At 44.1% G+C, this 26,372-nt stretch overlaps 1 protein-coding gene across 1 annotated transcript in view; it reads right to left on the bottom strand.

The window, feature by feature from the left end:
* Positions 1–1,495: 1,495 nt before the first annotated feature.
* LOC119432953 (neprilysin-1-like) overlaps positions 1,496–26,372 on the bottom strand; it is a 49,121-nt gene continuing 24,244 nt past the window's right edge. The window contains exons 8-20 of the mRNA XM_037700097.2: positions 25,293–25,423; positions 21,077–21,302; positions 19,660–19,758; positions 18,943–19,020; positions 17,883–17,995; positions 16,568–16,626; positions 15,786–15,837; positions 12,038–12,105; positions 11,457–11,587; positions 7,379–7,444; positions 4,648–4,752; positions 4,437–4,513; positions 1,496–1,687 (exon numbers count right to left, since the gene is read on the bottom strand). Of these exons, the coding sequence (XP_037556025.1) occupies positions 1,588–1,687; positions 4,437–4,513; positions 4,648–4,752; positions 7,379–7,444; positions 11,457–11,587; positions 12,038–12,105; positions 15,786–15,837; positions 16,568–16,626; positions 17,883–17,995; positions 18,943–19,020; positions 19,660–19,758; positions 21,077–21,302; positions 25,293–25,423 (1,305 nt within the window). The 3' untranslated portion in view covers positions 1,496–1,587. The remainder of the gene's footprint in view (positions 1,688–4,436; positions 4,514–4,647; positions 4,753–7,378; positions 7,445–11,456; positions 11,588–12,037; positions 12,106–15,785; positions 15,838–16,567; positions 16,627–17,882; positions 17,996–18,942; positions 19,021–19,659; positions 19,759–21,076; positions 21,303–25,292; positions 25,424–26,372) is intronic.

The following is a 26,372-nucleotide window of genomic DNA, read 5'->3' as shown; positions in this document are numbered from 1 at the left end:
TATCTGCCAGTTACAGAATCATGTACTTTGGATGACGTGGTTCAAACAAGAAAATGGTTAGGTTCTTGCATGTTTGCCAATCCCGGAAAAAAAGATGTGATGGCAGTTTGACGTCAGTTCTACGCTTCCTTTTCTACCGGGGGCACAGCTAAGTCAGCCTATAAAATTAGCTTGAGTCCACTCAGAAGAGTTTAGGCGAAAAAAAATGAAGTAATCAGTAGACAGGCAGGTGTCTTCATGAAGATTTTGTTGCCAGGTCTTCTGATCTTTTTTAGGTGACCATTAGGTGACCATTGCTTGATCTGCTACATCTACTACTACATCTGTTGCAGTCTTGCATTTTGCTTATCTCTACTTGACTTTTTCTTTCTTCATAACAACCTACCTAAGACTGCCACGACTGCGGTCCTATCCGTCTCTTCCATCCTTATTTTTCCACCTTCAGACGTATCTTGTTTATCTCCACTGCTAACAGTGAATACTGCCATCCGCCTTGAATTCTAGTTGTTCTGTAGAGGGTGGTTGTCTCACCAGGTCTTGCTGCGAGAATATCTTGGCATTCTATTAAGTTGAGCTGAGTCGTTCCCGGGGTTTTGCAGCTGCAGACACATGCCTCACCCTGTTGCCAATATCTGCGGCGGTATGTTTTTCTCGTTAGACAACCAGCTCGGGTCTAATAGCAAGGCACAAAGTGTACAGATTTTCGCTCCCGATTTGTTTCTTGCAGCATTTGTAAACACCCATTATCTTTTTTTTGTTTCCATCATGTCCCTCCTACACACTGTCTATGTTTCTCTCACTTTCTTTTTGATGACTCCTGGTTTTTACACTTTCTAATACCCTGCACTTGGTCGGAAACTTTCTTGACCTCTTCCTCCATTCCGTGTCCAGGCCTTTGAGGTACAAATAAGTGTGCACTTGATTCATCCATTTCTTTTCATGTGTTCCTGGATCTTTCGTCAAAAAACTAATTTCACTCTGCGCTTCTCTGACTTCAAAAGAAAGCCAACTTCTGGCACTCTGCACTGCCTCATTTGTAGTTTAATAATGGCGTCATCGACGAGCCAGTTTGCATAGACTTTCTCTGGTCCACTTCTCTCAATGTCAGCAGTTTGCACAGTATACCGCTGCTGCACATCTAATCATATCCAATCAGTTTATTATGAGAGAGTTACTTTACATAGGCATCGGTCAGTAAGCTTTAGTTGTTTGATATAGCGAACAATTCGCTCTATTGGGTTCGTTATACTTAGGTTTGACATAGTCAGTGATTATCGAACATTTCAATGATGTCCTCGGCGGCTAGTAATTCATTTTTTTAAGAAAGAGATTATCATATCTGTAGTGAATTGTATGTTGAGCAGGCGGTATAGTCACAAGCAAGTGTTCACCCACGTAATCCTTGGTGGTACTTCTTGAGTGTTTCTAGGAAAATGTTGCACGCGCGGATAAGCACTGAAATTGAGAAAATGTGCGTTGTTTTATCAGTAAAATGTTCTTTTATTTGGGAAGTCACTCTCACGCGTGTAATGGGTTAAGTTGTCTCCTTTCTTGCTCAGTTGCTTCGTTACTTCATATGAATACACTTTACCACAACTTGCACCTCTGTCGTGGGTTCATCGCCGAATCATTTTTGCATTGGAATACCTCCGAAAATTCTTCCATGTTCTGCATTGGTATGTTGACTCTAAAAAAAGAAAAGGAAAACAAAAGTGAATATAGCTTATATGCCCTTTAAGCCATCTAAAACGATTAGAATTGAGTTTTATGCATTGCTAGAGCTGTGAAATATTGCGTCGACGCCCAACGTTCTGTGCAGTTAACTGCTAAGTGAAAGTGGAACAGGAGATTAGCTGTAGAAAATATACTGCGCTAACACGAAATTGGAGCGTTTTCTTCTGTAGTATGTTTTTTTTAAACTATGGTGCGATGAAAATTAAAACTTGTTAGGATCGAGGAATATATCATTTTTTTCACCTTAAATATGATTGTCGAACAATGGGTGGGCTAGTGCTGCAAGACCCGGTGTACTTAATTCGAGTTGATATATAGCATAGCATGTAGCCAGCCTACAGACGTACAAAGGAAATCAAATCTCTTGGGTCACATGTGATTAGACAGCAGATAGTATATACTCGATTAAAATAAGGCATACCACTAGACTCTACTTATTAGTCATGAAAGCTGGAAATTATTGATTATAAATTGTGTTCATTTGAACGCATGATTTCATGCGCCTTTCTGTCACACGACTTCATGTTTTCCCATTGAGTGTATCTACATGAGCTGACTTAACGTTCCAGTTTGCTTTACGTGACCTCTGTTATGAACTGTCCTTATGCATTTTTTTTTTGGTATTCACACAGGTTTGTCGTACGGCGTATTAAAATGCGTGCAGTCCTTCGTAAGAGGCTGCATCAGCCGCCCATGCAACTTATCGTTCAAAATTAAGTGTTTGGAGACTATTGACTGGTCTGTCCGTATCCCGGCACCTGTAAGCACTTTCTCTCAGGTGGCCTTCGTCCCTGGACACATTCGTGACACATGACGAGTACCGCTGCAGACGCCGGGGCAGAGCACCTTAAGAAGTTCGAATGATCTTCAAGTGCTGAGTCCCAGACCTAGGCTACGGAAGGGTTAAGGACCGCCCAAATCATGAAGTCTCCGGAGAATGACTTGCTCTACCCGAGTTAGATTACGAGGAAGTATGCGTGTGAGCTTATTTTACGTTCTAGTCTGTTTCATGCGAAATATTTTGTGAGTTGACTTTTATGCTTTTATTTGCGATTGGTTTACGTATGGCTGCCTTTTATGCGATCTCGGTTCTGGGCTGTCTTTTGTGCATTTATGTCCCCTGAGTTAAAGTCGGACTATGTCGTTCTTGCTAGCATTTTTTTGTTTAGTGTCTTGTTATTTATTCATTTGTTACTTATTCATTATGTCGTTAATCAGTTATCTTTATTTATTTAGGTATTGATTATTTATCGATATGGTAATTATAAATTATTGCTTCAGAATTAAAAATTATTTATTTGATATTGTATGTGCCATTCTCCTGGTCATTACAAGGCGGCTATAACGTTTCAAAACTATTGGTACACAATACACAGGGATAACGCAGGGCTAAGAAAGAAGCTCGTAAACAAGTTGAGTACCGCACAAATACGCGAGGGAACGAAATATGTTGGGCCTAACGTTAAGAGACAGGAAGAGAGCGGTGTGGATCAGAGAACAAACGGGCATAGCCGATATTCTAATTGACATTAAGAGAACAAATTGGATTGGGCAGGCCATGTAATGCGTAGTATGCATAACCGGTGGACCATTAGAGTTACAGAATGGATACCAAAAGAAGGGAAACGTAGTCGAGGATGGCAGAAAACTATAGGTGGGGTGATTAAGTTAGGAAATTTGCAGACGCGAGTTGGAATCAGTTTGCGCAAAGCAGGGGTAGTTAGAGATTGCAGGGAGAGGCCTTCGTCCTGCAGTAGCCATATATATAGGCTGCTGCTGCTGATAATGATGATGACACAGGGATACACACAAATTCAACGATACATGTGATAAATGTCTTGTAATTAAAAAGAACAAGCAACTAGATGATGCAGGAAATGGGACCAAATGTTTGATCAGCCAAGTTGAACTTGAGATAGTCATGTTACTCTGATGAATAAAATGGGAATACATGTAGAAGAAAATACAATTTGCCACCGATGGTTGCTGAACCCATGATGTCCGCATCACGCCCGCGGTGAAAGAGAGATTGTGCGACCCCGCGTATGTGATCGTTTAACTATCTGATGACGGAGGCATTTTCATGGTTTCCATGATCGTAAGAGTTGATTCTTACTGTATTTATTGCTACCAGATCATTTATTTTTAGATTTGATTGTAGTTAAGCCTAACCTCCAGCTAAGTAATAATGTTTCTTTGGTTTTATTCGTACACCGCGTTAAAACAAGCAAAACATGCGATCTGCACGAATGACGTTGCCTCGTAAAAGCGAACAGTAAGAAACCGGTAAATGTTGAAGGAGATAAACCATGCAAGACGAGTGCACTAAAAGGTGATATTGGCATACTTTGAGGCCCATTTGCCTTTATTTAGTTGTCAACCTTCTGTGCGACACCTTGATCACAGTGCGTTATGATAAAATGTGAAAAAACACAGGCCATAAATTTTTCTGTTCAACGGCCAGTGTTCGTTAACGCAACACATCTCAGCAATCAGAATATGAAAGATGTGAAGCCTTTATTAAGAATTCGTTGTTATTATTGTCTGCCTCAGAACAGAATTCATAGATTGTGGTCCTATATAAATTTTTCTTCCGAATTTAGCGATTACGCTTGCTTAGTCATGATGAGATATTTCGTATACTACTACTTGCAGTTCCGCTTGCAGCTATGCCCATAAAACTGAGTTGACTTGGTACGTACCTATATTTATCGGGGCTGTGCGGGTCGTACTGAATTAGAAACTGCTGCCGCTCTTTGCGCATTCGACTGCACCATACCTGTGGAAAAGATCACTTATGTCAGTCTTGCAATGTGTTCTTCAACCTCCTTATGCCAAACTTTAGAGGTAACATGAGAGCAAGTTAACTTAATTTGCTGGCCGAAACAACTTCAGGGGGACAGCAGGTCGTACCATTGCCTCTGCTATGAAGAACAGCTTCTTTCCTGACAGGTCCGTCAGTCCGGGCAGCCGAGTGTCTTGACCATGGCATTCGTCTTGTAGCAGTCTTTCATACGCCTGCAACATAAATGAAGTGGGGTTTTTACAGTAAGCGCGCTATGCAGTGCTTGACAGTATACTGTATAACACCTTTTAGAACTATGTCATGTGTTACGCTGAAAAAAAAAGAATTAAGGCAGAAAACAGCCTTGCTGATTATTTATGTTATGAAACCATTTTTGAAAGGTATAGATTACTCAAATTTGTTGGCGCAAATTTGATTTCCTAAGTTCTATTTTTAAGTGCTTTATTTGTTCTTCGCCGCAGGAATGCTATACCCATTATACGGTATGATCATTTTAATGTTCTACGGAATTTTTAAAGCTCGCCTGTTGTAGATAACATAATTCTATCCGTGAGCTGGAATTATTTCGAGAGACGGAAATTACTTGCACAAGAAATCGAAACACACATTCACTAATTAACAAAAATCCACTAATTATCGTTTGAATTAATTACTTTACAGCACAGTGGCAATTTACGAAGTTGTAGCCGGTGAGTGTGCAAGGCATATCCACTTGGAATGAGTGTCTGCAACGACACCAGTTTTGAGATATGCGCCATAAATCTCGCTGTAAGAATGCGCTGTTGTTCCACTTCTTTAACAAAACGCATTTTTATGCATTGAAGCACAAAAGTAACGAAGTACGTTTGTGCTTCCAGTTACTTTTATCTTGACAGCATTTTTTAATGCTGTCACGATACCATCAAAGATGATCGACAAAGTAAGCACATGCTCTTTTTCTTTCCTGTCTGTAGCAGAAGCCTCGTCGTTACGTGCGTCGGTTGCAGGGCTTCACGTCGCGGTCAAGCGAAGCCGCGGCCAAGCGAAGCAGAGACCGCGAAACGCGCGGCTGTGCGGGAACGTCGTCACAAACACTTGTGCATAGGGAGCGTGCGACACGATGGTGGTGATGATGATGATGATGATGATGATGATGATGATGATGATTGGCATACACATTGAAACGGGGTGGTGCATAAAAGGCTAGGTGAAACCTAGCCTGCTTGAGCTAATCAGGTTTAAATACATCTACGGCAGTCTAGCATTGTGCATCTATCTCTTTGACATTTAATTTCATCTTCCGTTGTATATTGTAACCTCTATCTTTGTACAGACCCCTACGCCTTCGACGACTCCGCTTCTATAAAACGCTTCTCTTATTCCACAAACACTCTAAATGCATCTCGATTATCTCGACTGCTAGCCAGTAAATGCTTCCATCCGCTTATGAATACCAGAGTTTCTGGAAGGTGCCCGTTTCCTACAGGTCTGGCTGGGTGAATATCATGGCATTCCATTACGATGTGCTGAGTCATTTCCTGACTTGCTGCAGCTGACATGTGGTTCACCCTGTTGGGAAGATTTGGTCATGTATATGTTTGTTCTCCGGCAGCCAGCTCAGGCCTCAAATTGCAAATGATTGCCCTTTGTGTTATCCAACGCATTTTCATTATTGATTTTTTTCTTTTCTTGCCATATTTGTAAATCTCCATGGTCTTTTTACCAGCGTAGCTGTTTAAGCCGACCATCATTTCGTGGAGCGTATACAAAAAAAATGTGGTTGATCCCTCTTATATAGGAATCGGTATAGAACACGAAAGTGAAACGTGTCTTCACAGAAGTAGTGTAATGTTTATTGCACATTGATATATAATGTCTATTGGTGTTTTGTGGCTAGAGCGCCCTTAGGCGTTGATGCACCCACGCTGACGCCTGGTGGCACGTCTCCTCCATCACGACTACCAACGTCGATGACCATGAGCAACCGTCGTGCATATGGAAGCTGCACTACGCTGCACACGCTAGCACAACGCGAAAGACGAAGCACGTAACTGACACACTAATACAACGCGCAAGACAAAGCACGTAAGTGAATCGTCACCGAGTCAAATCAGCGCGTACAGCGCGTCGTAATTGCAGCCTCCGCGATCAACTTCAGAAACATTTTCAGAGCTAATTGCGGAGGCCACGCTCCGCTGTGCTGAGTACGGTGAACGCCACCTAGGTGGCGTTGGTAGTGCTTCTTGATGCCAGCGTCCCTTCGAATGCTGGCATCGAGGCGTCGTAGTGCTGAGACCACCGAAGCGTTCACTGTCGGTGCGCGTTAGTGTCATAATGCAGTACTTCTCTTTTCTGCTCGTAGGCGGCGGCACCGCCCCAAGCAAGAGCGCGGGTACACGGAGGAGTGTTAGATATATAAGGCGCGTCTGTGTAGCTCTCTGCAAATGCGTTTGTGGCGCAATGGGTTAAACGCTCGGCGATCTATCGTCGCGGACCGAGAGGTCGTGGGCTCGATTTCCAAATTTTGCATGTTTGTGGAACTTTTTCTTCTGGTTTCTTTCTTTGTATTATGTTCGTGTACATTGTAAGAACGTCATATCCGTGACGGAAATACGTCAGTGAAGTCTTGGTGGACCCCGGCATAAAACACTTTCGTGTTAAAAAACCTCGCTGAACGATAACGTCACTGCGCGTTGCCTAGCAACCACCGGCGTGTGCTTTGCCTCCTCTCCGTGGCGTGCACATGTTGCCTTGACATGGGACGTTAAGGTGAGGGAATGAGAGCATGCGCGCGGCGCGCGTTATGCTCGCAATACTACTTTAGACACCGAAAACACGTCAGTTATGTGTTAAACTCACCTTGAAGGCCATTCGCATGCCGCCGTTGTCGGCGATGTTTTCACCGACTGTGTTTCTCCCATTGATCTGTAATAAAAAAATATAGACCATCAGTCACGCAAACGAATGTCCACTGCCTATACAACGTACGCAGGCGATTCAGAAAGTAATGCCTCCAAGCCCACTACTTTGCCAATGGTACTGCAAACATTTTGAACTGTTTATGGTAACATCAGTGCATTATTAATGAACTGATTTTTAAGCTATAGAATGCCACTTGCCTCACCTTCCTGTCTCTTCTCGTTCCAGAGTAATCGAGCAGTACATGACATCCAGTGGTGACGTGTGGTTGAAACAGCGGGCTCTAATTAAATTTCTGACTGCGAAAGTATTTGTGCGCCCATCAACATTCATCGCCACCGGACTCGACTTTACGGGGATGCCTGTCTTGACGTCAGGACTGTGCGGAGGTGGGCAAGGACTGTGAAAGACCAAAATCCAGCCGCATCAAATCTCCACACAAGCCACAACCTTCTGCAGTCAGCAATTCAATTACAGCCCCTCTGCTACAACCGGACGTCACCACTGGATGCCATGGATTGCTCTGGGCGGCTCCGGCGACCGCGCGCACCCACCCGGGCTGCTGTATACCTCGAAAGCCATCTGTGTCGGGTCACAGTCCGCAGTGCGCCGTGTTTTCACAGCTTAGTTCGCGTTGATGCGACACGCTTAACGAAGGTCGATTCGCTCGCTGCTGCGGCTGCGCTTCCTCACTCCAGCGTGTTGACAGCGAGTTTCCGCGGTCGAAGACTGAGATGTGTTCATGTGTGCTTGTTCGCGCGTGACACCATGCTATCTAGTATACCTATGTTTACAACTTTCCACTGCCGATAAAACTACTACCCTTACTTCGTATGGTTGTCCACTAATTTGCGGTGAGTGAGTTAGCACGGCAGCAGCAGTGAGCGAATTGACATTCGTGCTGTCACTCGCATGAAGCGCGAACTAAGCCGCGAAAACACAGCGCAGCGCGGACCCTGTCCCTGCCGCAGATGGATTTCAAGATACAGCGGCACGGTCGGGCGCGCGCGGCGTAGAACGCGCCCCTTCCCCTCCCTTCCCTCCTCCCGGAGCCATGCGGCCCCGATGGCCCGGAGTTGTCCCGACCGGAGAACGACCGGAGTTGTCCCGCGTAATGCCCAGCCGAGCTCTTCCCACCTCTTCCCCCACACCGCACACGCCACCACGCTGTCCGAATCCCAGAGGCTTGAAATGCCCTCGCAATTCAAGGCACACTACATAGCAACCGAGTCGTTGATCGTCGTGTCACTCCCAGTCCACTAAAGACGTGGCACAGGATGCGCGCCGGTTTGGCGCACGTATTTGACATAGCGATGGAGTCCATGTAGATTCCAGCAAATCCATAGCGCCCTTGCATCTATTCTCGCATGCTGCTTGTGTGGCCATTCAAAGCAGGTGTCGGTTTCACCCAACCATCCCATCCAATTGACATTCCTTCGCTCTGTAGAAAAGGGCATGTGGTTTAAAGTTTTAATCCAGTAAATTTCTTTTCGGCTGTGTATTACAGCAAAGCTGCATACCTCTACCAGCCAAGGAAATTTTCGTGTTGGCGTAAGCAAAAAACGCGTGCTACAAATTGAATACAAACAGCATATCTCCTTAGAAATGAGGCATACAGCATAAAGCTCAGCACTCGCTTTCAAAACAAATACTACCATACAAGCATCAAAACCACATTATGGATGATAAGGCGCGTGTGAACAATGATAACACCCTCCGACGCGTTCCGGTAAAGTTTAGGTTTGCAGCTGCTTCGAAAGGGGTTGACGTCGTTCAAATCCCTCGCGTGAAGTGCAAACCGTATAATATATGCTAATGACGTCTGCGAATAATGCGAAGCACGTTCCTTCTCCGGCGTGTGTTGCCCAGTAAAGATTACGGTTGCGTAAGCTACTCCGAGTGGAAAAGTACCCAACAGCATAGAAATAACGTAGTGACGTCACCACGGTCTAGCAACTCATTCAGGTCATTCCAGGCTACCATGGGTAGACCACGGAAAGTAAGGACGCCAGAGGAACAGCGTGAATATAATGCCGTTGTGAAGTAATAAAGGGTGTGGTTAAGTACATTTAACTTGTCTCTGGTTTCACTCTTTGTAAAGCAGCGTGTGAATTCAAGTGACGTCACAATGGGTAATCGTTGTGGGTGTCGTTTATAGCTGCCCTGTTTAACCACCTTCCCAGCGTGGATTGGAGTCAAGGTTTTTGTTTCAATTTCTTGCATATTTAAGTTGTATTTCGCCTATCACTTTAACTATTTTTAAAATTTCTTGTTTAACTGTACTGTACAGGGATTCACTAGCGACATGTATAATTTATTTCTGCACTAAGTGCCACTTTATAAAATATATTGTTTATATTTTCAAAAGCCACGTACTAGTACCAAACATACTTAGCCTTTAACAAGTTAAAGAATATCCTTTAACCACCGCGGTGGCTTAGCGGCTATGGTGTTGTGCTGCTAAGCATGAGGTCGCGGGATCAAATCCCGCCGCGGCGGCCGCATTTCGATGGGGGGGAAGTGCAAGAACGGCCCCGTCCCCAGCTTTGGGGGCAGGTTAAATGTCCCTTGGTGGTCAAAACTAATCCGGAGCCCTCCACTATATACGGCGTACCTCATAATCAAATCGTGGTTTTGGCACGTAATACCCCAGATTTCAATATCCTTTATCAAACGTTTAAACACTTGTGTTTCAAACTTTGTTCCACCTTTCGAACATTAAAATAGGGTCCTACAAATGTAGACAACTCTGTTTCAACCTTTTTAAAGGAGCCCGGCGAGAATTTCGATTAATCAATTAAGCGATGAAAAAGCCTACATCGAAACCGATTAATCACTGAAATGATTAATAGTCAATCGAATAAAAAAATAATCGACAATCCCTATGCGGCGCGACTGCAAAGCAGCGCGCTTCCTTCTCGCTTTCCTCCCTTGTGCGCGCGAAATTGAGCCGCGATCGCCGGCTCACCCTTGCACGCTTTCACTCGCACATACAGCATACGGCGCGAGGCTACGATTTTATCGCCCTTGGACTTTATACGGAACCTCACGGTGACAGAAGAAATGCGCCTATTGCTATGGCAATAAAAGATAACTTGGCGCTCCGCTTGGGAACTCCACGCGCCGCGCACGATTGCAAACTTTGGCTGAGATGTTTACCGTAGCGTATGCCATCCGCATAGAGTGTTTTTTCACCGAGCCCCAGGGGTGGTTCAGGACTCCTTTAAAGGACGGTTAGGCGCGTGAGGTTTGAGTGAGGCTGAATCTGGGTGCTGCGTCACTTCCTGAGAGCTGTAACGGATGCCTTTCTCAGTTTTAGTGTGGAAAAAAATGGTTTTGCGACTTGCTTTTGATACAGTCCATCGCTTTTCACACTCAAGATTGTTTCCTGGAACGTCACGTAGATTTATCCGTAGTTACACCTTTAAGTCGTTCTCGAGAAACATGAATTGAAGCTCGGCTGTATGAATACTCAACAGTTTGCATGCGTTGTTACTGCAGTTAATTGAGTGTCAAGCATCATGGAAGTGGAGGAGGAAGTAACTTCATTCAATATAAAGAAAAGAAACGCGAGCCGGCTGTTCTTCCTGCTTGCCTCTGGATGTGGCCCCCAGACCCGAGGTGCCTCCCTGGCCCTCCACACCAGCTGTTGCTGGGCCCTCGGGTCCAAGCTGTATTCTATGTGAACACCGTGTGCTCCAGCTAACACTAGTAAAGCTGTCCAACGGAATAAAAGGTTAAAAACACTGTGTGCGTTTGTCAGAGTCCTGACAACCCAACAGCGTAGGTCTTAAAATTGCATCTTGCACCCTGTTAATTTTTTTAATAGCTTGGCTAACGTTAGCTAAGACATATATATATATATATATATATATATATATATATATGATGTGTTTTATAGCGAGGAATCTAGTACCTTGAATTGAGTTAGTTGGTCACCCATAGCGACGGCCGGCAACCCTATAAGTACGGAAAGCGCGGAATGTAATTCCCGATTACAAGCTGTCAGGAATCTCACCGTCATGTTGGCTTCCTCGTCAGTGATGTTTCCGTACTGATAAATGAAACATTCAGCCTTTTTGTTGAATTCGGCACGAGTTTCATTTGTCCACCATTGCTTCAATGCGCCATCTGCGTCAAACTGGCTTCCTACGCAGATAAAGAAAGAAAGGCACGAAAACAAGGAAACTTTTTAAGTGAGAGAATATAAATCTTTTAATGAGGCGGGGTAAGCGTGTATATAATGGCAAGAGTTACTTTTACATATAGCACGCTGATGAGTTAAAAGCACTCAGTAAAGACACATTTAAATGAACGCGATGTTACCTGGGGCTTTGGATTATTCCAAGAACGGCGTGCATAATTACTTCGGTTTGATAAGCGTCGTATAACAAGCGCAAATACTGTCTTGATTAAGAGTAAGACACGAACGACCAAAAAAAGTAGCAAGTCTTTCTTTGTACCAAGGTTTTGAGTGTAATGCTGCAGAAAAGACAATTGCCACTTGAAAATTATTGAAGGAAACGCCATTCTCTCAATTATAAAGATTGCGTAAGAGTTTCTTGAAATTAAGAATGATATTTTTACGAATATATTCACCTGTGTCATCGAAGCCGTGTGTCATTTCGTGTCCGACCACCATTCCAACAGCTCCAAAGTTAAGAGAACTGCACATGGCAAGTGAAAAATTGAATTTATCTGAATTCCAGTAGAGGTTTAGTGATGTAGCAAGTATCCGCAGAAGGACTAAGTTGGGGTTGCATTCCGGCTTGAAAAAGACGCGTTTGATATGATTCGCGTGATTTGCAGCTTGTTGGAACGCAGAGAAATAGGTACAGAACGAACACTTGGTCTTGAAAGAACTTTAAGTAGTATGCCATAGCCAACATAAATGATATCGGTGATTAAAAAGAAAGGAAACAGATTCAGCATTATCTATTTTTCACCATTCCTTATGAAACCCCTGCATTTGCATCTCACCAGTGAAAGTCCGATATGTACTTTAATAAAATTAAATCTCCTGACTGGCCTGGGGCCGCTATAGGACCTCGTTTATTCTCTCGGTAATGTTAAGACACTTCTTAAAGACGCTGCGAGCAATGCATGCCCAACAGAAAATCTTGAAATGTTCCACTACGTCCGGTCGGTTTCAGGCTTTTGGTTTATCTAAATGCTGCGTTAAAAATTAACATCAATTCACTAAAATATGGGCCGGTATTTTATAGCGATTCATTACGCCTTGTTCTATAATAGTCTTATCATCCACCGCTCACGGCCGGCTGACCCCGTTGATAACCTGAGCGGACTGTCGCTCTGACCACTGACCAAGCGGGAAAAGCGCAAAAAGGCATTAGCATGGGAAAGGCATCGCTACAAAATACCGGCCATGGTCTACTATGCTATAGTTCGTACCCCCTCTGCTTTCACGACTTCTGAGTCTTTCCGGATTACATGTTGCACGAGGCACAAAGTCAACGAGCACATACAATTGTCCGCATTGCGTTTCCTACATTGCGTGCCATCAGAGCTACAGCTCTCTCTCTACAGTAGAAACTTGTGACGATACCTCGACTATCGCTCATATGAAGACAGGTCACATTTGCGCAAACACGTATTCTTGAAACAGATGGTTTCATCGTGTGGCGAACCTGTCCTGAAGCTTTGCTGAAACTGAGCGAGTGAGGTTAGCCGACTCGCATCCGAGCGAGAGGTGCCTGCTGAGCAGGGCACGGCTAGCAAACATTGCTCAGGATAGAGACACCTCAAAAAATGGGAACCTTGTTAACTTCAATTTCAGAGTGCATAGTTGTCGACCATGTTACGATGCAACCATGATTGTCGGCAGGAACAGTGACCAGCTCATCAGTGAGGTAACTGAAGTGGAAGCGATAACTAGGCTTGGAGAACGTTATGTGTCAAATTATCAATCGCGCTATCTCAAAAAGACCTTGAGTTTTCGAGCACGGGAAATGCTGATGCGGTGAGAATGCGCTGGATAATGCATACATGTAGCAAGGTTTGCGTCAAGAAAGAATCAGTGGGTGTTTTCTGCGTGCTCGTCGAGCTGGTTCGTCATACCAGCAAGTTGTGCGGTTCGGTGCGTAAATTGCATGAAGAACGTCAGTCGGATTGTCTTTTTTTTGTGTTTCCCTAGGGACGAGAAGCGGCGATAAACATGGATGCTCAATAGCAATGCGCATACGACGAATGGCAGCTGTCAGACGCGGACAGAATCTGCGGAGTTCACTTGCGCTTTTCTTGTAAACTCGAACTAAGCGGCTGCTACCTTGGCAGTGTCCTGCTGCTTTCATGCTAGATAATATTAGGGAGTTATAGTATAGCGGAAAACAGCAAACGCAAGGATTTAGCGTTAGCGTTGCGTGCTGCAAACTGCGCATGCGCAGAACGTAAGCGTAGCCAGAACTCTTACGTACGTACGCTATTTCCGGAATATAGCGTTCAACGCTAACGCACGCAAGGGATTCCGTACGTAGGGCAAGATGGCGGCGCCTGTTGAAGCGAGAGCCGTCCACTTCGGATCTATCGAGTCGTCGGCCTGCACTGTTCGGCTCATTCGTTCCCCACTAATGCTCGTGTTCGCTTCAGATTTGTGTGATGATGCTTCGACAGCGGCGTACAGGTGACAAAAGGCATTGTTTTCGATATGCGTTCTCGATTAGCGGCGGTGTAGGCTTAACGAGAGGGTTTACTCATGTTTGCTCATGTTTGCTGTATCCGCCTCGAGATGGCGCCCAAGTGTATTTGCGTTAGCGTTAGCGTTTTGCTCCGTTCCGCTGTTCTAAAGCACTACCTTGTACCGCGCAGTGCAGCCTTTCTTTGCGTTAGCGTTGCGTCGCACGCTAACGCAAGCGTAAGCTTTTTCCGCTATACTAGAACTCCCTATTAACTCGGAGCTCGAACGCAGGAGGCAACCGCCGGGGCAAATGCGATCACGTTCGTGTTTACGGCACGAAAACAACATATGGTACGTAGACAGCGTTCTGCTTGACGTATTAGATAAGTGCGCGCTACGTGAACTGCTGTTTACTACAGCAGCGAACAGTCATTTAAACTACCGCACCGATTGATGTCACAGGGGCACTTTCGATCGTGGCCTAGCCAGATCCGGATAGAGTATGGCTACACGGGCATTTCCGATCGCGATTCGCTCGAACCGGATCCATTCAATGGGGATCGAGCTTCTTGATCGCGATCGTAGATGACAATTCTCTGCCTCCTCAGTGCTCAGTGAGCTACATCAAATGTCCGCACATGTCCCCCCATGGCAAGGCCATACGCCTTAAGCGAGCGCTACGATTTCATTGCGCCCGTGTAGTGCATGCTCCAGGAGTGTTCACGAGGTAACCATATATTATGTGCGGGCAAGCACATCGGATCATTTTCCCGCCGTCTAGGGAAGCGCGGGCAGCGTACTGCTCGCCGCAGGCGGAGAGCTTCTTCGACGTACCGCGGACGGGCCACTTCTGGCAGCGAACTGACGTACTCGGACAATTGTTAAATACTGGGGTTTGACGCGCCGAAACACATATGGTTATGAGGCACGCTGTAGTGAGGGACTCCGCATTAATTTTGGCCACCTGGGATCATTACCGAACGCCCAATGCACGGCGCACGGGCGTTTTTGCATTTCGCCCCCATCGAAATGCGGCGCGGCCGCCGCGGCCGGGATCCCGCGATCTCGTATTTACCAGCGAAACGCGACAGCCGCTAAGCTACCATGGCGGGTCGTACAAATCCATCGCAGCAGATTTTGTGGCGCAAGGTTCCACTTGCACCGGATCACTTAGCAGGCGACGCAGTACTACCACCGATCTCGTCTCTGTCACCAAAAGTAGTGAACGACCTCACGGACGTCCTCGTCCAGCCTTTGCGTGAAAACCCCGCATGAGCGCCTCAAGGAAAAGATCCTCACGCGATCCATGCCTTCGGAACGCACTCGCCTGCAACAACTCTCAACCAGCGAAGAACTTGGTTATAGACGTCCCTCCCAACTGCTGCACCGGATGCGAAGGTAACGTCAACACCAACAGCGCTCTGCTCAAGGAACGTTTCATGCAGCGCCTTCCCCAACCTGTTCGCCTGGTTGCTTGCCGCCGCTGATGACACGACGCTTATCCACCTCGCTGAGCCCACCACGGACAAGGTCATGCGTTTGTGAACAAGCTAGCCCTCTCTACTTAGCGTGCTCACCTGAGACGCGCGAATTCTGTCTACGTTTAGCGTGTTGCGCATTTCGATCGCAAATCCTGGCGTATGTAGAGCTTCTACCCACGTGAAAATATACCTCGTTACTTTAAAGAACGTTCCATGGCGTTATGTTGCTTACCGGGGAAGACCATACTGGTAGAACACACCTTGAAGTATACCAGACGGGTACACTATAAAGAAACAACGTAATGTCAGAACCATTATTTTTTGAAAGTAGGATTAGGCAACCATGCCCCCTCCCCCCCCCCCCCCCCCCAAATAAGAAAAAATGGCAAAGAAATGCCTGCTTAAAATAGGGTGAAAATTTATGACTACTGACATTTCTTAACATTGCCTACTGCTAAAGTTACCTGAAGCTCGAGCTCACCAATGGTAACCGGCTGCACGAAGCTTTGCTTTTTTGTACAATTCACGGTTGTAGTTGCTTAGGTTGTGGGGTATTACGTGCCAAAACCACCATCTGTTTATAAGGCAAGCCGTAGTGGGGGACTCCGGATTAATTTGTACCACCTGGGGTTCTTTAACGGGTACCTAAATCTAAGTACATGGGTGTTTTCTGCATTTCGCCCCCACCGATATGCGGCCGCCATGGCCGGGATTCGGTCCCGCGACCTCGTGCTCACGGATGTAGTTGGCATTGCTCTCGAGCTGCGATATAATTTTGATGAGCTTCATCAATCGAATAGAATAATGTGTGCCAAGCTTTTTCAATTAATGAGATGGCAGCATAATCGTTGATCTTAAATGCATTGATCTGGAATTAAAGTTAGTCACATAGTCTAATTTGTTGAGTTGGAAAAGTACTGATAAATGCAACAAGTATGTTGTGACCTCAACTTGATAAAAAAATATTCGCATCCCAAGTTTGAAACGACCGTAGCCATAAATACGCTCTCTTACCCATTTCGTTGGCAGCCGGATTGTAGAAAGCGTTCACAACCGCGGGACCCACGAACCACCTGCAATGAAAGAGTAACGCCCATGAGGCCAAAGTAAATATTAACGCTTATTGTTCACATTTCGTTCCGACAACGCCGAAAGCAGCTAATACCGAAGTGTAAGAAAATTTCAACATGTAAGAAAACCTTTAAGGGGACACTTTTAAGCGAAGCTTTATAGGCTCACAAGTTTCGGCGGTGGTGGTGGTGGTGGTGGCGGTGTCACGCGGAAAACTAGGCCGAGCCTGGCGATAGTGCAGAAAGGGTCCAAGCTCAATGGCACATACCAGGGCCAAAAAAAAAATAGAGCTAGAGATAAAGTGAAAGAAATAGAGAAAAAGAGAGAGAGAAAGAAAGGCAAAGAAAGAGAGAAAGAAAAGGATAAAGATAGAGAAAATCACCAGCCCTTACCCTGTCGAGAAAAGGGGGGTAAGCGAAGGTTGTCGTGTGTGTACTTGATCTACTACTTTCCCTTCCCTTTCCTATTACTTTTCTTTCCCGTTCGTGGAACCTTTCGTTCCCTTTCCTTCTACTTTTGTTTCTCTTTCGTGTAACTTCTCCTTCTGTTGCGTTGTACGTTTCCTTCCGTCGATGCATATATTTAATAAACATTTGTGTTCTATTACCATGAAATGTCGTCAACTTTACGTTACCCTGACGAAGGTCAGATACACACAGGACAAGCTTTGCTTACCCCCATTTTCTCGACAGGGGAAGGGATGGTGAATTTTTGAAGAGACCTCCGAACTTTTACATCAGCTGAGGGAAAGAGTGAGGGGAAACGAGGGGCTCTATCTTTTGTGGCAGCCCTATAGAGCCATGTAAGGCATAAAGGAAGTTATTTGAATTTCTTAATTGAATTGGAGGCATAATTATGAGTGAAGGTTAGGTTTGCGATAACATTTGCATTCTTAATGAAGTAAACAGAAAATGGGACATTTATTTCCCGTCTATTGCCTCGATATGCTGATTGCACTTATTGGTAATTGCTAGTTGACTTTGAAACGTCTACTCTACGCACGATTTCATACGTATGGTGAAATTGTCACAATAAAAATAAGGTATGTTTCTTCCGTGAGATATTTACTGATGCTTCCAAAATCTTAATTTGTTTCAATACGTGCGAGAAATAAGCAAATACTTTAGTTCGGTTCTCGTATATCCAGAACAGCCCTTATTCAATATCTTAAGCTGAGGCCTTCGCGATGCAGCAAACTTAAATGTTTTCTTAAATGTTGATAATGATGATAAGCAAAAAAAATTCTTCCAAGTCTTACACAGATTCCTTGTCATATGGCTTTCGCAGCTGCAGCATTTGTCGCTTCCAGTTGTTGGCTTCTATGTAGTAAGACATCTCCAAGTAGGGGCTGCTCAAATTTAGGTTTGGTACCTGCAACGTTGAAGTAAGCCGATGAATAACTCTTGAGAGACTACGGACTCATTGTAGTCCTAATACAGGAGCTGTACTGTAACAAAACACTTTGCAGCATGACCACCTCACGCATATATAGCTGCACATAGAAAGTGTTCCTGGTAATTTACACCAGGCGCCACAGAATAGAGAAGAAAATAAAAGGCTGCCATTGTTCTGCACATATTTTCACATCTCAGAGAAACATTCCCTTGTTCAAGGGAACTTCTTTCTGTTTACATTATATTGCCGTTTTCTTCTTTCTATATATCGGACAATATATGGACAGCATATTTCTCTTTTTCTATGAACTTTTTGCCAAATGATTTCTGCAGGTGTGGTAGCAAACTGCCTAATAATTTTAAAGATGCACTTGATGTTACAGTACATTGAAATAAAAGTTTAGCGTTGTGGAGAATTTGACGTTACATTTTTTCCACCGTTTACAATACCATAATAAATAATAAACCCAATCGGGACAAAAAATGTGGATACAAACCCTGCAATAAAGGAAAAAACCTATAACAGAATGTGAAACATCCGTTCAGTGCAACTGTCACTTCCGTGTCAGTATCCCAAATTATTAATAAAAGTTCGGTCATATTCAAGGTACGTATTTAGCATACAGAAGGAGGTCCCATTGTCGAAGACGGTATCGGGACCTCCGCTGTTAGGCCTCCTTCGAAGAAGTTACTTGGGCTGACTTAAGAGTAACTTCTTCGAATTCATAAATTTTGTTAACTGTGACGTAGTTATAGCTTATGGTCAAATGGGCTAATTGCAGTGAGTTATCGCATTTGGAACGTATTTTTCTTTTATCCAGGTGTTTACGTCATTTACGTGCAAGGTTTTCCGAGTGCCATAATGTAATAGCAGTAAATGCTTGCTAACGGTGCTAATTTGTTAGACAATGAATGAGGACTTACGTATATATAAAGCTGCTCAAGATATGTCTTGTTCAATAGCCAGCTAGGATATCCGATTTTCGAAGTCATTTTTGCCAACTGGAAAAAAAATATCAATATAGGTGTACCTTAAAGGCTCGTTGAAATTTTAAATGCACCGAATGTCGACTAGGCCATTATTTTTTGGTAAACCACGAAAACAATTATACAGACGACATCAGAACGGGACACACACCACACAGGAAGATAAAACTGAGTGTTTCGTATGTGCGGTGTGCATTCTTTGTGTGCAACAGATTGTGGGTTGCACAATGATTTATGTCTAAATGTCCTACTAAACGCCTTATGTAATAATAATTTAAAAAGACAACTAAATAAAAGCTAGGATAAGAAACTAAAAAAAAAACTTTGCATCTTTTGGGCATGTGTCGGTCCCAAACAATATTTCTCATCTGTCATGCTTTGTTTTTCTTTCTTAAAAACTGTGCGCTCGCTAATTACCTGTCAAGAATGTTACGCTGGTGCACGTGCCGTTCTTGACCAGGAAGTGCGGAGCGCGCAGCGTAAATGAAAGAAAAGTAACATAAAGCAGATGACGATTTTTTTTGAGGACAGCCCCTAAGGGTGCAAACATTTAAGTGTGCCCCCACGGAAACCTAAAAAATTTATTGAAATGAATAAGGGCATCGCATTCGTTGACATTATTTTCTGACAATATAGAAAACTATGCCACTATACCTTTTCTTCTGCAGCAGACTTAGTTTTATTGTCCATCCAGTCGTTGTTCTGAACCGTTTCATTGAATATTGTCGTCAGCCTGCGGACGAGGTCTTCCACCTACGATAACACAGCGTTCGTCATAGTTTGGCGGGCAGTGAAGTGGATTGTTGAGCAGAACGAAGGTTCTCTGGGTGCAGAAGGTTCGGCAAGTTTTCTTATATGAGACGTAAGAATGCGGCATTGTACTACTAATTGTCTAACAACACGGGAACAAGCATATTTCGATGCATCTTCAATACAGAAACGAGTACGCTGTATCAGTCTCATGAAAGAATGAAAGCTGAATAAATCAAACCAGAAGGAAATATAAGCTAGGACACTACTTTCGGTAATTGAAACACAATGAAACATGACTGCGCTAGTAAGTTATATATACGCTAACTGTCAACAGGAATCCTTTGGTCAAGGGAAGCTGTCGATTGCTCCTTAAATTGTAACAAATAAAAAAAGGAGAAAAAGAGAGATTGTGTTATTAAGGTTAGCATTGTAGATAAGTATTTAGGATATGAGAAATTTGCCATTTCCATAACTGTGGTCCACAGCTAGTGCTAGTTTTTGGTTTTATAAAGATCGGATGTCTGCAGTCATAATTCTGAACTATAATTCCGAGTCATATTTAGAAGTCTCCTCCAATGAGCTTTTTTTTCTATTGCAGATCAAACGGAAAGTGCGTCCCGTGGCCATAGTACTAGTGTAGTATATAGCGCTTGATTTTTGGATTGCTTCAACTCTATTTTCGCACTGGTCAAAACGATCGCTGAGGAGCTCACGCTGTAGGTGGTGTCCAAATCGCACCTTCTAGCGACGGCTCCGTTGGCGTAATTAGCAATATTTCTATTACATTTGCATAGACAAAACAGTCACACAGAGCAGAAGGAGAACTAGCTGGCAACTGCCACGAGGACTATCACGACGCCTGCCAGCTTTAGAAAAGAAAATGTGCATAGAATAAGAATAGTGAGTGAAGAACAGGAGAGAGACTAAGAGGAAGGGGGCATAGTGAGGGAAGTATATAAAATCAAAAAGAAATGGGATGGGTGTGGAGAACAACACAAAAATAAAAAATATATTCATTCCACATTCATCGGGTGTCACACATTCATCGGGCGGCACTTAAAATCTGGAAAATAGTCCACAAATTAGTACAACAATTATTGCTAAGTGTTATGCTACAATCAGGTGTCTTATATTTGTCGCATTCGAAAATGATAGTTGCAGAAGGCAACGTTTTCTGTGCACTGCAGGCGCCAGAGGGGATTGCAGGAGCCGGCAACACACTATGGCAGCCATGTTATGAAAACCACTTATTTGGCGATCAATGAGGGTTGCAGCGAAAATAAAAATAGCACAGTTTGGTAAGCGTGTACGCTGTTACCTCTTTCTTGGCTTCTTCGCTGAACTTTTGTAGGACGTAGAGGTAGCCGACGATCTCTGGCATCATGCCATTGATTGCGCTGACGCACTTTTCCCATCTGGGCTTCTCGACCTTGATTCCTGAAGAGGCTTTGGTCAGCTCGAACGAAACATTACGGAATTCCTGCGATGCTCGCGCAGCCCAATTCAGAATCTCTCGTAATCCGGCGAAGTTGAAAAGGGTCTCGCTAGAAATGGAAATTTGAACGTGGCGATTGATTTTACGTACTCAGGTGTCTAAGGAACACGGGCGGAGCCACTGCCGGCATGCCTCTGCAAGGCTACATCCTCCCGTAGCTCTCCTTCTCCTCCTGCTCTAGAGAGCAGTACGTTTTAAAAAAGCCAGTTTTTCATTTATTGTTCTAATGAATTTTTTTTTATTTTGCGCTGTGACATATATTAACACAGACCTACGAGCCCTCCCCCTAATTAAAAACTATTACTATGCTCTCGGATGACTGTGTAGAGAGATGTCTTCTGTGAAATCTGCGAAACTTACAAAACTGGTAATATTACCCCGCACTGCCTATACGTGTCTGCTCAAGGTCCAAGAGGTGCTGCACTTACTTGCGCAAGTGAGTTAGTAAGTGACTAAAAATGAGTAATTAAAACTGAGTATTTTGACTAACATGCTGTAAGGTAGCGCAAGAAGTAGGGAAAAGGGAGGGGCGAAAGAACCAAGCGCTACTTGACTAACTTGCGCCAACCAAAAAGAAAAAGAAAAGGAAAAAAAAAAGAAAAAGAAACTTATAAGCGGTATGCTACGAGAACGCACCAACATATCAAGCATTGCTCACTCTCTGCCCTATTGGACAAGTGTGTCCCCTTCAGTCACACCTTTGTGGACGCGACTTATTTCTGCCATTTCGGGGCAGTTGTGGTAAGGAATAGACCACAAAAATTAATCTTAGGGTAAATTGAACGTTCAGCTTACCTTATATAGACTTTCATTTTACTTTTAAGGGAAATCTATCACTACAGAAATCCACTTTGGAGAAGACGCTACAGAGTTTGACGGGAGGTGTGACGTGGGATGTTTCTGTAGCAATTGCGAAAGAATTTATTTTTCTTTCTGGTAATGCTTGCAACCAATAATTTATTTTGCAAGTAATCACGCTAGTGTTTCAATTCCTTTTTTATGAAGAAACGTATCATTACTGAGTGCACAGTAATTAATCACACTATAATTATGACGTTATGCAGCATGGTAAACCAAGCGAAAAAACATTATGACTCATCATAAAATGCAGAAAGTGTCATGCTCCCACCTTTACTTGCTCTTAATGGGAGCTGCAGTACTTTTTCATAAAATTATGTATATTTGATACATTATTCGGCAGTCGATCATAATCCGTGACAGAAGGGGATAAGCCTGACTGGCCAATTGCGGCGCAACGATATGGTTGTAATTAAAGATTTTAATGCATTGACTTCAATACGGATATTCAAATGATAACTTGTATGACTTATTCTGGTACATAAAACGTGACTATGCCCTTGCAGAAAGCGACGTTACTGCCTTGAAACGCGCTCCAAACATGCTCCGTCGTAAATGCATGCAACAATGCCAATGAATAGTCCAAAGTAACGGTGATGGATCGAAGGGAATGAACTTGGCCATTGATTTTGCCAAGAAAACTTGTCGCATGAGGTGATGAGGCCAGGCCATGGGAGACAGCGATAACGCTTGAGTGTTAGCTCATCAGGCGATGTGAGCGTTATAGCCCTTGCCACACTGCGTCACGGTCAAAGCGGCGGGTGGCGATGCATCTAACTACCATCTCTCTTACGGAACCACCGATCTCTCTTACGACTGAATCGCATGCTCAATCTGTGTCTAAAACGGACTGCCATTTCGAGACTTGTTCGTGGACAGTAGCCTCCCTATGCGCAAGCGCCGGGTGACGTGGTTCACTAACGGATTTTGCGCGTTTTAATTGAACTTTAGGAACTTTAAGTCCACAACAGTTCTGTCTATGGAAACAAAAATAATGTAATTAAATTCGGGTGTCTCACGAGCCAAAAACGTGATTTGGCTATGAGGCATAGTGGGAGACTCCGAATTAATTTTTACCCCCATGGATTCCTTGAGGTGCACACAATGCAGGGGTATATGAACACGAGCGTTTTTTGCACTCCGCCCCATTAAACTGCGTCCGCCGGGAGAAAGATCAAACACGTGACCTCCTGCTAAGCAGCATAACGCCATAGGCACGCACCTATCGCGGTAGGTTGTGGAAACAAAATTCATTGGAGGATTGCCAATTCGCACTACAATTGCTTCATGAAAGATTATTCGCTAATCAGGATACGTTACTGTCATTAACTCTTTCCCTACCATGGGGAAAATAGGTGTTTTTTTGTTACGGCAGATGTTAATTTTTCCGTGAAGGAACTACTGCACTCAATATTTAATGTAATACATAAACTAAAAGCAAAATGAACGCACTTTTCACGCATAAAAGTTTTGTTGACGCGCTAAATGTCATAAAAAAGGCATAAATTGTTAAATCAAGATTGTGCGATAAAACTGAACAAAGTTCCTAAAGACACGCTTGTATCTGCTAAGAAAACTTCGCAGTTTCGCCCGAAAGGCGAAGTGTCGATGGCGATAGCAAATTAGTATACAGCCATACGAAGTAAGCATAGTAGTTTTATCGGCCGTATAAAGGTGTAAATATTCGCTGACTAACTAAATGAACAAGCACGGTGTCACGCGCGCACAGGTAAACATGAACACATCTCGCTCGATGACCGCGGGAGCTCGTCAAAACGCTGGAGTGAAGAAGCGCGCCAGCGGCAGCGAGCAAATTGACATTCGCGCTGGCTCTCGCTTCAACGCGAACGGAACGTCGAAAGCGCAGCGCATACGAAGCTATCGGCACTCGCGAATGCACTTTGGCCCAATCGCAGATCGCTTTGAAGATGAGGCTCCCGCGGGCGCTCACTTCGGCCGCGGCGCAGATCGCTTTCAAGATAGCTCCGTGAGCAGCCGCCGCGTAAGCAACACGCACCCTCCCGTCTCCTGTCGCCTCCTCCCCGTGCCTAGCGCGTGAACGAAGACCGCGCGCTTCCGGTCACCTTCCTCTCTCGCGTGCGCGAGATTAAGCTGCTATTGCCGGCTCACCCTCGCGCGCTTTCACTCCCACACACAACGCACGGCGCGCGGCAACGATTTTGCCTCCGTTGGACTTTATACGGAACATCACGGCGCCGACGAATGCAACGACAAAAATGTGCTTGGAGTGTCCATATAATTGTTATCGCAATAAAAAGAGATACGCTACGAAAATTATGAGATATAAGAAATGTATTGCCGTCTATTAGGCACTATCTCCGAAAAAATCTAAATTTTTCATTGAACAGGTATTTCCCCACAAAAGTTTACCTGCAAGCACTACAGTTGGGCGTGCCGGGCTGCGGCCGCCGATGTACCGGGCTGGTTTGCGTCGTCGTAGCTTTCAGACTTAAAGTCCGACGAAAAATCAGCGTCCTCTGACTCGCTGCTATTCGATGTGTCGATAAGATCAGCCGCAGAGGCAGCTTAATCGCGATATCTGTGACATTCCGAAGAGCGCGCGCAGTTTCCGGAGCTGTACGTTTTTTGCATCCTGCTTTGACGATCGCGAAACTTCGGATGGATGGATGGATGGATGGATGAGGCTGAACCCTTTAAATCGGACTGTGGCATACGCCACCGCGTTTAAAAATCACCGCCTCGCGGGAAAAAAGCGAACTGCTTAGAAAACTAAAATATGGTTCACCTCCTTCACGTCTGATAGCGATCGATAGAGGGCTAACCATGCGCAATGGGCTCGGTACGGAAAGAGTTAAGCTATAGCGCAAAAAAAAATACTTACTTGCTCAAGAGGGTAGCGAACAATACCGATGCGGTTTCGATCGCGTAACGTGCATGTGCTGTTCTCAAGGCTTGGCACAATTTAGGGCTTTTTTGTCATCATCAGGCTTCAGCGCTTCTTAAATAATCGCACAGTCATACACAGACGTAAGAAAGGGCTTCTGCTGATTAAATGTCGCATGCTTCGACTGAATTTGTATTCGCAATACTCGGTTCGCAAAAATGTTAGACGAGAACGTCTTTTTACTTCTCGAAATTGCATATTTACAATTGTGTAATCGCTGCGGAAGAAAATCATTGAGATTTTTTTTTTACTCACCAGTCAACGCACCCAAGAAATTCGTCTAATTTACTGTAGTATTCCATAGCATAGAGTTCTATCGTCTCGTTTTCGCTTAACGTAATGTTCACCAATGAAAACTGTTTATTGAGCATTTGAAGCAGTGGAATCTGAGGAAAACGAAAGGATTCACAAACACTGTCTTCCTTAGAAGCTTGAAAGTACAACTATGATCAGGAGAATTTTACTACTAAATTTGGAATGATGCTTAGTTATTTGTTTGTGATGAATATTTGATATGTGGAAGAAGACAAAACCTCTTATAATTTATGTAGAGTATATATAAACAGCAGTGTTTGCCACGCTTTTTGAACGAAGGTTACTTAGAAGCAGCGTCATTCAAGCGGCTTCTGTGTTTTTTTTAATGCGTTAGCGGTAGGAGTGCCCCAGCGGAAAGAAGGGTATGTGTGTCAAGTGCGGGAAGCCGGCGGCGTGGTATATATATATATATATATATATATATAACCAACGCTCGTGTTGGTTTCCTTCCTTGTTCCGTTTTCGCGTAGTTCACCCAAAAGTTAGGAGAGCATTAAATTTCTACCTTTCAATGTCAACCACAACTAATATCATCGATGCTTGCCGTGGCGTCATGTTCAATGCGTATATATATATATATATATATATTACGACCAAGCCACCAGTCAGTGTATTAGTTCATGGTTAACTCGAAAACCATGCCGTCATAGGCATATGCATTCTTCAGGCATAGTTGTGACATTACTGGAGACAGATTGCGCGAGACTGGGCTGTAAAGCAAATGGGCGTGATGACGAAGCTTTTTATAATGTATAAAGAAACCACGGGTAGTTACCAAAGCGAAAAGAGTAGTGGTTATGGTTGGCGAATCGGGCGCAAACAAATCTCTCCCTAAAGATCATGTAATATTGAGAGACAATTGAAAGCTTTATTTCAGTAAAAAAAATACTAGTTTCTTAACGTTTGCGGATTAGCGCACTACCGGAGCCGCGGATGGCATTAGCAAAGCTGGTAGCGACATCTTGTGGCTTTTTGTTCAACTTCAGTGTGTTTACCAAATGTGTACTTCGCGTCAGTGTT

Source organism: Dermacentor silvarum, chromosome 11, assembly GCF_013339745.2.
Source record: "Dermacentor silvarum isolate Dsil-2018 chromosome 11, BIME_Dsil_1.4, whole genome shotgun sequence".
Taxonomy (NCBI): domain Eukaryota; kingdom Metazoa; phylum Arthropoda; class Arachnida; order Ixodida; family Ixodidae; genus Dermacentor; species Dermacentor silvarum.
Note: the sequence above shows the minus strand (reverse complement) of the source record. Positions and strands in the feature narration are given on the sequence as shown.